The sequence below is a fragment of the Gadus macrocephalus genome, chromosome 21, assembly GCF_031168955.1.
Source record: "Gadus macrocephalus chromosome 21, ASM3116895v1".
Lineage (NCBI taxonomy): Eukaryota > Metazoa > Chordata > Actinopteri > Gadiformes > Gadidae > Gadus > Gadus macrocephalus.
Window position 1 is genome coordinate 4,271,968 of NC_082402.1, and position 11,752 is coordinate 4,283,719.

At 45.0% G+C, this 11,752-nt stretch overlaps 2 protein-coding genes across 4 annotated transcripts; one reads left to right on the forward strand and one right to left on the reverse strand.

Annotated features, from left to right (window-relative positions):
• Positions 1–2: 2 nt before the first annotated feature.
• Positions 3–1,852, reverse strand: ost4 (oligosaccharyltransferase complex subunit 4 (non-catalytic)). 3 transcript variants are annotated; one of them, XR_009523774.1, is made up of 4 exons: positions 1,834–1,852; positions 807–904; positions 252–404; positions 3–166 (listed from the first exon to the last, which is right to left on the reverse strand). XR_009523774.1 is itself a non-coding variant. In XM_060041999.1 (2 exons), the coding sequence occupies exon 1, from the start codon at positions 401–403 to the stop codon at positions 290–292; it is 114 nt and encodes a 37-aa protein (XP_059897982.1). In that variant the 5' UTR covers position 404; the 3' UTR covers positions 3–166; positions 252–289. The 3 variants fall into 3 exon arrangements, 1 of the variants encoding a protein (XP_059897982.1); XR_009523775.1 differs by having other exon boundaries at positions 807–987; positions 1,834–1,848; XM_060041999.1 differs by lacking the exons at positions 807–904; positions 1,834–1,852.
• On the forward strand, positions 1,143–11,430 carry selenoi (selenoprotein I). Its single transcript, XM_060041997.1, has 10 exons — positions 1,143–1,378; positions 3,181–3,249; positions 3,719–3,827; positions 4,678–4,752; positions 6,385–6,647; positions 7,520–7,628; positions 7,771–7,819; positions 8,337–8,517; positions 8,901–9,080; positions 9,729–11,430. Exons 1-10 carry the CDS (start codon positions 1,322–1,324, stop codon positions 9,834–9,836), a joined length of 1,200 nt encoding a protein of 399 aa, XP_059897980.1. The 5' UTR covers positions 1,143–1,321; the 3' UTR covers positions 9,837–11,430.
• The last annotated feature ends 322 nt before the right edge of the window (positions 11,431–11,752 follow it).

Genomic DNA, 11,752 nt, shown 5'->3' on the forward strand with positions numbered 1-11,752 from the left:
AATTCATATTTCATTCATTTATTTCTTAGAAAAAAAACCTGCTGTACAACTGAAGCAATATCAGGATTCATCTTGTGGATTTGCAGACAGGGCAGGACGAATGGTGGAGGAATGTTGTCTTTGTGATGGTGGCACCTTGATAGGATGAGTGGGGCGATCCTCAGACCTGAGAGAAGGATGGAAAGACCATGTCAAATTTGACAGTGAAAAGTTTCTGTACAATTGTGTTTGATGACGGACATAATTCTCACCTTCCCATGCAAGATGGATGTGGGGCATGGTTGGGAAACTAGTCCATTTTCTTGGGGTTGTTGACAGCAACGTAGTGGTACAAAACGACCAGTAGGAACAATGAGACACCAAGCATGTTGGCGAATATTGCGAGCTGAACGTCTGTCACCATTCTGCGAGGAGGGGAAAGCCACAGGCCACACAATTTATCCTCATATGTTCCTAACAGCGCTACCACACGTCATGAGTACAATCCCAACCCCGTTCAATAATACGTGACCTTAAGCAAAGTTTGTTTCCATATTGATACCAGGCAGGCAGTGAATACGTCGGGAGCAAATATGTTCTAAAAAAATGTGAGAACACTCACTGAAATCTAACATCCTACGGACCTACGCGATGTCTTCGCTCATAATGCTAGCATTAGCCCCTGATTCATTGTACCAGAATAAATCACGTATGGTCTGGGATCAGCGTAACCACAACATACGTGCATGGCACATACAGTAGTCTCGGAACCTACCTACAACGTGAAAGGAATATGTCTAATGTTATTATCTCTTGTAAAGACTTACGTGTGTATTTTAGTTTGACGTTTTACTTCACACGACCGATACTGCAGCTGCACAACAGTCCCTCCTACTTCCGGCTAGGCTGACGAGGCCACGTCACTCTAAGCCACCGGCATAGAAATAGACCGACTAGAGCAAACTCCAAAATGTGTTTTAGAGCACATCGGCACATCTGGTTCAATATCTGAAATTGATGGCTACATTTCACTTCTGCATTTTTTTATTTCATACAATACATATGTATTTTTATGAAATGTCAAGAATATAAATGATTATTATCGAGATCTAACAATAGTGGTCATCCGGACCGCAGGGGGGCGCCCGTGCGTCGTCGTTTACATAATTGCCTTCCGAAGGAGTGGCTGAAGTGTTTCGACATCACTATACCGGCGTGAAACATATAGAAGCTAAAGCTACTAGATGTTGGTTTGCCGCTGCATCCAGGCAGTGGGGATTTGTAATTATTAAAGGGAACACTCGTCAATCCCCATACTAAAGTAAAGCTCCGCGGTTCCAACATGGCTTACTACGACTATGTCTCCAAAGAGCAACTGGCGGGCTTCGACAAATACAAGGTATGGCTTGAAAGCAAACCTCTGTTGTGTGTGTGTGTGTGTGTGTGTGTGTGTGTGTGTGTGTGTGTGTGTGTGTGTGTGTGTGTGTGTGTGTGTGTGTGTGTGTGTGTGTGTGTGTGTGTGTGTGTGTGTGTGTGTGTGTGTGTGTGTGTGTGTGTGTGTGTGTGTGTGTGTGTGTGTGTGTGTGTGTGTGTGTGTGTGTGTGTGTGTGTGTGTGTTGCAGCTAGCTAGCTAGCTGTCACGGTACATAAGACATGAGCTAATGACCACCTCACACCTTTTTTATACGGGCTGGTTGTCAAACGCTGATAAAAACGTATTTATTTCCTGTGTCGTCTCGGCTATCATATGACAATACTACACACTTGAATCAGAGAATGGAGGCTATACTGCCCCACCACCACCACCCCCCCATCGGAAGGATTCATCTTATACATTAGCGAGTAAACACTTACAGATCATCAACGCTGTCTTGATGAGGTCGTTTTGAAGCCCCGTCTATCCCCAGTGGATGTTAATAATAGCGAGCGAATGAAGGCCAATGTTTGTTCGGATTCAGCCATGCCTGATCTGGTGATCATTCAGTCCAACGTGCAGCATCGTTTTTATGTCTTCCTCTCGTTGGAGATGATGATAGTACTGATGATTATCACTAGTTAACCTTTTGACACACCTGGATGGATAAGATAGCCGCGTCATATTTTATCCCCTTCAATGGATCTTATTTATATAAATATATCTATCGATGTATAAGTATATGCATATTATTATGCGTTACCGTTCTTGTTACGATGATATCAGTTGTAGTGATTGAGTATCTAGAAGGCCCAGTTCTGACGGTAGTTAATCGCTAATGTTTAATGGTCATTATGAGGACGGTTCGACTTTGGTGATTGTGAAGTTTAAGGTTAATCGGGGTTGAACTCATGAATAAAGAGTTTGATAATGTTTTTCCATTTCTAGTCTAATGTAACGCAGCTCCCTTCAGCCACATGCCTTTCCAGGTCACATGGCTAGGTTATGTATTTAAAATCTTCTTGGAAAAGCAGTTGCTGTGACTGCCAATGAGGAGGAGTGGGGTGAGAGTGAATGGACAGATTGTGTCACTGTAAGTGTCCTTTCAGATGCCATTCTGCCTCATGGTCGCTAGATGCTGTAGTCTTTGCTGTTATATGGAATGCCAATGTGGGGAGAAATAAACCCAGCTTCAATTTGATGCACAGAAACAGAGACATTCCTATTTTTCTTTCTGATGTGGCTGATCCTTTCAATGATTAAAAATGCTCTAAGATAAAAATCTGTTATTTTTTAGAACTATTACCGGTTATTTTGTATAAAAGTGCCCTTTACGTGTAACAGCACAATTGTGTATGGCCGTGTAGTGAACATATTTCATTTTGTACCATCTCATTGCAATCAATCCATTGTTGTCTTAAAATATCATACCAGTGTAATGTCCTTTTTATTGGATCAGATTCTAAGCCAACAAAATGCAAGGCAAAGGGTATGGAGCAGAGCTGAATTCACATCCTTGTTGACAGCCACCAAAACAATGTCTATCATGCATCCATGCTTGCAAACGTAATCAACGACAATGTTACAATCGTATGGGCCTTTTTTAACGTCTAAAAACAACCGAGTGGCTCGATGCATAACAGAGAACCAGGTGTGCAACCCCAGAACAGCACTAGATAATGAGTTCCACCAAATGCATTCCGGGCACCGGCGGCCTGTTTTCGTGACCATAGCACTTCATCAAATGTACCCAAATGTGTTTTGTGTTTCCCCCTCCCCCCCTTTAGTACAGCGCAGTCGACTCCAACCCCCTGTCCGTCTACGTCATGCACCCCTTCTGGAACTCTGTCGTCAAGGTAAGGGTTCGCCTGTACTGTGTGTGTGTGTCTGTGTCTGTGTGTGCACACCTGTGTGTGTGTGTGTGTGTGCACACCTGTGTGTGCTTGTGATATGCTAATGAGTGCTGCATCATTAATGAAGCCTCCAGCCGTCCACTAAGATACTGTAACAACAAGGCAGACTTACTCACCTCAACACTCCTTATAGTCTCTTTCCAGCGTTCCTTGACCCTCGCATTCTTATTTCTTTCTTGTATTATAATTCAGTCACTTTCAGTCACCTGTGTAAGATAGCAAATCTGTGTGACCCTCTGTGTATTACACAATTTTGAAGTTGGGTATCATTTAAGCAGGCAATCTTGGGGGTGTGAAATATAGCCCGGCAAATAAGTATCCAAACATCCTATTGCTTTTGTACTTAAAACAAGACCCAAGTATATTTTGAATACTCTGTATTTAGTCTCACAGCATCTCCCTCCCTCAACAGGTCTTGCCGACATGGCTGGCTCCAAACCTCATTACCTTCACAGGATTCATGTTCCTGGTTCTTAACTTCCTCATGCTGGCCTTCTACGACTATGACTTCATTGCTTCTGGTGAGTGAGCCCTGCTGTCTCTCTGTTGTGCACTGGTTGTCATTAGTCCTGTGTGGTCCTATTGCCTTTGTGCCTCATTGGGACCGTGGTAGTCATAGTTTTTTTTTAATGAATATGTCTTGATGAATAGAGGTGGGTTGTTTAGTGTCAACAATTGTACAAATACACAGACACACATGAAATAATTTAAACAAACATAAGCGAGTTCATTGTGTCATCTATTCTGTTGGCTCCTCCCTGTGTGGTATTTAAGTGTAACTTCCGCATCTTATGTGGTCTTTTTCAAACCTGTGGATCTTCTTGTTATCATCATGTTGTTCAAATACGGATTCTCTCCTTCTGTCGGTCAAATATCTCTCCCACTCACACACTTTGCGATATTGGCCCCCACTGCTTTCCTTATTCAAAGTCGTCTGGTGGGCCGAGACATCACCCCACAGGTCCAATGTGCAAGAGAGCCTGCAAGCGTGTTTACAAGGGCAGGGCAAAGTTCACAGCTAGCTGAAACCAGAGCTTCCTCTGACTGCTCTCCTATGACAGTCAACACATCATGGCAGCACAAGCACACACACACACGCAAGCGTATGCACGCACGCACGTACACACGCATGCACACAAACACTCATACACTCATACACACGTGCGCACCTGCACGTACCCATCTAAGCACAGAAGAACCGTAGTTGTTGTGGTTGATGTAGAATGTAAAGTTGGTTGCAGAGCAATGTATTTCACAGCTGGCTGTTTCAACCTCACACCCTTTCCAAAAGTATTCTAACATCCTTGTTTTTGTGTGCGTGCGTGTGTCTTTGGGTGTGTGTCTGTGCGTGTTTGTGTGGCCATCTCTCAGCTCACGAACACGTCCACGTGCCCAGCTGGGTGTGGTTTGCTGCCGGTCTCTTCAACTTCTTGGCCTACACACTTGGTGAGTCTAAATCCCATGGGGAAGCTGTATCTTGTTCAGGCAATGTATGTGTTACGTTTCCTCAAGGACAACTGCGCTTCAGCATAAAGCTGATGTTGCATCCCTGCGTTTTATTTTATGTTATTGTATTGTTGTATTGTTGTTTTTATTTTTATTTTTTCCTTTAAAGCTTTCCTATAATTTGTTGGCCCAAAGAAAGAACAAAGCAATTTTGTTAACGTCAGTAGAAAAGTGCCCCAGATTGAAGGCAACACAAAAGATTGCATATCAAACAAAATCCACACTTTGGCCTCTGCAATTTCCTAATCGTGAAAGTCACTTCAACGAAAATGACAAACAATTACAGCTCAGTAATTGCTTTGTTATTATTCTATTTATATATTATACTGTTGCCGACACAGCATACGATTTTGAATTGATAATCTTGTCAACCACAATGAATAATAGCAATCACAAATGGCAGGCAACATCATCGCAATCATTCTTGAGTCCTAATCATGCAGCCCTGACTCCAGTCACATTTCGTGCTGCACGTTGTGTACTTGGGGAAATCTAACAAAGCCATGGAAGTGGTCAAACACATTGGAAACGGTACATTCTTTAAACCCAGTAATGTAATCCTTGATTTACGGTGCATGTCAACGTGACTTTCCATCCCTCCAGTCACAAAGTGCCCTGCTGTGTGGCTGGCCTGGTTTTCAGGCTGAACAAACAGGCCCCTCAACTCTAACCCCCCATTGTCAGTTACACCTGCTGTTTACACTCCAACCACCTTGATTACAATCGTGTGTGTGTGTGTGTGTGTGTGTGTGTGTGTGTGTGTGTGTGTGTGTGTGTGTGTGTGTGTGTGTGTGTGTGTGTGTGTGTGTGTGTGTGTGTGTGTGTGTGTGTGGGCATAAAACACACAGTATCCCATTATACAGCATCAACTGAAACAGTGTTCCAAAACACATCCGCTAGGGATGGTTTGAACCAATTATTGCAGTGTTCTTGATTGCAATCTCAACATGACTGTCCTAATAAATGTCTCCCAAGTTAATATTAGAAGCGTTTTTCTTTTCTTTTCTTTTTTAAGCAGGCAGTCTTTTCCTGTGTGGTTTAGGATTAGCCATGCCCTTGACAAATTGCTTTTGATTCAGTGCATCTGCCTTGCTATCTGAAGGGGCACGGAAGTCATTCACCACAGAGAAGACTGTGTCTCTCTTCCTTCCCTTGCCTGGAGTATCAATATCTCATGTCACATGTCTGACTGGAACCACTCTGGCAAACACATTTTCGCTAGTTTCTGGTCATTTTTCTGGGAAAGGTTTTGGTTGCTTTGTATTCATTCTTTGCTGTGAATAGGTCAGGAGGAATCAGTTAAAAGTGTAACATAGCAATACATTTTCAACACTTTGCACACGTTTTTCACTGCACTTCGAAAATATGCCTGCCTCTCATTTTCTTAATATACACTCCAAATATGCAAGTAACGTTTCGGTCAGAATAATCCATTTATAACACGCTGGAACGTTATCAGTGTTTCCTGTGAGTGCGCCCACATAGACTGCTGCCAGTTCACGAGTTGCCTGTCGACATCCATGACTCACTGCGTTAGCATACAGCTGAGTGTTTATCCGTCCACCCCCACAGACGGCGTGGACGGCAAGCAGGCGCGCCGCACCAACTCCTCCACGCCCCTAGGGGAGCTGTTCGACCACGGCCTGGACAGCTGGGCCTGCATCTTCTTCGTGACCACCGTGTACTCCATCTTCGGCCGCGGCGAGACGGGCGTGAGCGTGGCCACACTCTACTACATCCTGTGGGTGGTGCTGTTCTCCTTCATCCTCTCCCACTGGGAGAAGTACAACACGGGCATCCTGTTCCTGCCCTGGGGCTACGACGCCAGCCAAGTGGTGAGTGACTCCGGCCTGGGGGGGGGGGGAACCGGCGTCCACCGCCTGGTAGGGGGGGGGGGGGGGGGAGGTGCACCAGGTGGGAGGGTGGCGGGGGTGAGGTGCACCAGGTGGGAGGGTGGCGGGGGTGAACGATTATTCAAATTCAAACCCACATCGCGATTTGCAAATCGCAACGGCTTCGATCAAAAATAAATAAAAAGTTCACTAAAGAGGTTATGTCAATTCATGCATCAATTCATCTCAACACATAGGGCCTGGCCTAAAGGGAAGCGCAGTTTATATGTCGACTGCTTCCAATGTTGTGTTGGTCATACTATGTAATGATTAGTGAATAATACAGAACATAAGGAACTTTACAAAGAAAAATCGCATGCTAAATCGCAATGGCAATATTGGTTGAAATAATCGCAATGAGATTATTTCCCCAAATCCTTCAGCACTAGAGGGTGGGATGCATGTGTACATGTTGGTCAATAATGATGGTAACACTGAAAGGTGCTATTCGAGTGCTAAATCACTACTGAATAGTACTTACTTATAAGCGCTTGGCACATTCATCAAACTGACTAACATTGAGTACCGATATAGGCCATTGATTCAGGCAGTAGGGATTAGGCATCTTCATCAAGGTTAGGGATCGAACCCAGGTCCTACCTGTTGGTTAGTGCAAAAGTCACTAGCCCCTACACCGTCATGCTACACTCCATGTACATGAAGAGATGTATATCTGGTAATAAGATGTAGATAAAAGTTAAAAAGCACAGCTTGGAGCCGGGACTTTACCTGGTCTAATATGCCCTAGCATTCTACATCCGATTGCTTGGTTAATGTTTTCTGACTAAATATTTGCTCTCCCTGCGTCTTGCCAGACCATCTCCATCGTCTACATCGTCACCGCCGTGGTCGGTGTGGAAACGTGGTACAAGCCAATACTGTGGCACTTCCACTACAGGGACATGTTCTCCATCATGATCGTAGGTGAGCGGCCATTGGTCACTTTGCACTGCCTGTCATCGCCTTGAGAGAGAGGGAGGGCTCCTATTGGACCAGGGCTGGTATTGATTCCACTTCGGGAGGAGCGTGCTGTTTCTGACTCGTGTTTCTTTTGTTTGTTTTTCAGCCTGTTCCTTCACTGTGACCCTGCCCATGAGCCTGTACAACGTTCTAAAGTAGGTATAGGCGGGGAATCCTTTCATGAATTGGAAAATGTATCAAGTATTTATAATAAGATTTAGTTCATGGGGTTCGTATCGAATCAAATACCAAAGTGTTACTTAAGGTGACCTGTTACTTTTCCAAACTACGACATGCTGTCCGAGAGTATTGCATTGTTGTGGATACATTTTTAATGAGTGACATCTGGCTTTGCACTTTATTAAAGAGGAACGGTCAATTCCAGCCATTGCCTCATCTAAGAGGATTACTCCCTGCTAGTGTGAATCGCGGCCTGCAGACTTCGCTCCTGTTCCCATCGAAAGGCGCAGCAGGGTAGTTGGGTTATTCAAAGGTCACCGATGGAGAACACCACTCCTTAACCAATCATTCACTTTGTTGTGGACACCCAGTGGATGTTGCCCACCACCATGTTAATTCATCTTTACTCATCACACTCGTGAAGCGACTCTCTTCAGAGTATAGGGAAACGCCCGGTTGACGGTGTGCCCCTTAAACCCCCTTTGTTCACAGGGCCCACCGCAACAACACGCTGAAGCACAGCAACCTGTACGAGGCCTTCCTGCCCTTCCTCTCCCCCGTGCTGCTGTTTGTCCTCTCCACCGTCTGGGTGGTGTTCTCCCCCTCCCAGATCCTGGAGCTGCAGCCCCGCGTCTACTACCTCATGGTGGGGACGGCCTTCGCCAACGTCACCGTGAGTCTCCCGTCCCCGACACCACCCGGAACGTGTGTGTGTGTGTGTGTGTGTGTGTGTGTGTGTGTGTGTGTGTGTGTGTGTGTGTGTGTGTGTGTGTGTGTGTGTGTGTGTGTGTGTGTGTGTGTTCTAGAAAGAGAGAGCGGGGGAGAGACCGCTTATATAATTTCATCAAAGAATGTGCCAAATAAGTCGTCTATGCTTCTTTTATCCAGTCTCTCTACGGCTCCCTCTGTCTCTCTTTACCTCCCTCTACATTGCTCTCTCCACCTCTCTACCTCTCTCTACACCTGTGTGTGTGTTTAAACCATTGATTACCGCCCCCCCCACGCCTATAATCCCCCTCCACCTCTTGATCCCGCCCCCTCCCTCGTTTCCTGCAGTGTAAGCTGATCGTGTGTCAGATGAGCAACACGAGGTGCCACGCCCTCTGCTGGCTGCTGCTGCCCATGACGGGGGTGGTGGGGCTGGCCGTCACCGGGACGGTGACCGACGAGACCATGCTGCTGTACTGCTGGACGGCCGTGGTCATCCTGGCACACATACACTACGGCGTGTCGGTGGTGAGGACCCCAGCGAGAAAACGCGCACACGCGAGAATTTTCATCTTGGAATCGAATCCATAAATTCACTGACTTGGTGAATTTAACCAAGTCAGAGAATATGTTCCTACTGGAACACTTGCAGTCTACCTGTGGTTCCTACAGGTTCCTACCTGTAGTTCCTGCCTGTAGACTACATTTAAAATGAACATTTAGGACATTCAGCAGACGCTTTTAATTTTGTCAGAAGAAAGAGACAATATATCGCTGTCGGAACAGTAAGGATGTTCCTACAAGGGCCAAGCGCAAACAATTTCTAGGTGAACTCATTCCCTGTATACAACAAAGATAGCTAGGATAAGATGCTACACATTGCTAAGTACCATTGTGCCAGGATAAGTGCCAGGACGTACAAGTGCCAGGACGTACAACTTGCATTAAGTGCGCAAGCATTTATTACATGACTGCATTCCTGACATTGGCAGGGAGCTCGTTCCAGCATTGAGACGCCAAAACAGAGAAGAGTTGTGACTTTGTTGTTCGTTTATGGACGATGGGGAAGATGCTTTTGTATTGGATTATTTCAGATTTAAATTTAGTAAGTTGTTAAAGAACTCTCTTTCGGTTAGGGTTATTAACTCTATTTTTATCTCTTTTTTTTTTTCCTAGGTCAACCAGCTGAGTGACCACTTCAACATCTTCGCCTTCTCGTTGAAAAAGCCCAACAGCGACTGACAGGAGGAGGAGCGAATCGGCCTGAAGGAAGCAGTGGTCTAAGTTCCTCTTCTCAGTGACGAAAACCGACACTTCACTCTCTTTATCACCACAGAAACCACATCCTCCCCTCTCCTCTAGCCACAAGGACTACCCTGCAAGTGGAGCGAACTGGGCCCCAGTCTCCTCCCCCTTCTCTCCCCTCTCCCCCAGCCATTAACCCCCGCCCCAATCCCAATACTGAGAACAGTTCTAACCAATCGGACACCGGGGCGAGGAGCTCTGCCCTCATGTCATTGGTGAAGCATTGGCTAGATTGGACGAGGGCAATGAGGTGCACTTGTTTCCTACGGAAATGTGCTTCAGTCGTAAGGACGGAAGCCCTGACCAGACACAACACATAGATGCACACACGCTACCACGCCCACCCCACTCACACACGCTCTGCATCCATAACTTAAACATTCAAAGAATATATCGCGATCCGCCTCCGTGCAGATTGTCCTTTTTATTTTCCGAAAGCCCACACGCAGGGCACATTCAAAGACACGCAGAAGGAATACCAGTATATTGTCCGACATTGGAAACCCACTTTAGTATTACGAATGTATATGATCGCCTTTTTCGTCGAAACTCCATTTCAGTTTATTTTCGTTTCGCCGAAGGGCGCCGTTTCAGCCCTCTTAATTCATCGCCGGACATATAGATGTGGATCGAGCAGCTTAAAAAGGACACGGCGGGCCTTAAATTCAAATGTTTCACAGACTGCCAGCGTCCATAATGACGCGGCGCTAATGAACGAACCGCGTTTCGCTCCCGCTCAGAAGTATTTGCTGTCATGCGTTCATGACAGCTCCCCCTCCCTGCGTTGCTATGGGTTCTCTCTCTAGTTTAATTTGATGGCCCAATTAAAAATGAGTTGCAGAGCTGTTTACTTTGGCACGGCCAATCAAGTTTACCATTAATTTAGACCTATTTATTTGTTTCTTTTTACCTGAAATATATGCGTGTATGTGTGTACTTGTATGTATGTTTGTATACATACACACATACCCATAACTGACTCGCTGTTGTTTGACACAGGAGTTGGGGGGACTTTTAAAATATATATTTAATTTATTATAAAAAATATGATTTGATTCTTTGGTCTTGTGTCGAGAAGCAAGAAGACGGCTCTGTAACTCTACTTCTAGCGTGCGGTTGGATACATATAGTTCATGGCACTACCAGGTGATCTATCTGTGTTTTTTGTTGCCCGGCTGGCAGTTTGTCATCCCATTGTGGATGTAGGTGATATTTGGCCATGCCTTGTCCTTTAAAATAAAGAAGAATAAAAGTCATCTTTTATAAACATCTAATCTACGAAGCGAGAATCTTTCAAAACGGTTGTATCTAGCAAATATTAAACAATATAAATGTATATCTCTATGCCATTATATAAATTGTTGGGGCGTTCCTTATTTTTCAAAACGAAAGAAATCCAGAAAATGTTTAGGAAGAAATTTAATGAGTTATAGGACCGCTGTATAAATATTATAGGATTAATTTTTAGGTTAAGGCAAGTTTTTACAGCTTGTCGGTACAAAGTATGCAGTTTGTGAAGATGAGTTAGCAATATGCTAACAAAAGCTATTGGGGGGGGGGGGGGGGGGGGGGGGGGCAGAAAGAACCAGGGAATCCGTTTTTGACTAAATTTTACTTTCGATTCGTTCTAATTTAACTATCATTTTAACCCCACTAATTCTTTGAGAATCATGATCTACATTCCCCCTCCCTTCCTTTTCTGAGGTGTCGTGTCAACCACGCCGGTTCGTAATTGTTTCTCTGTCGAGTTTTGTTTTAATTTGATATACTTTGGGGGGGTAGGATGATTATAGTCGGGTGTGTGTGTGTGGTGTTGCAGCACAAGCGCTTGAAATGAAGAGTGTGTTCTAAAGCCCTACCGTGGAGCGGACCCACTCTGAGGGAACAAGCGGTCC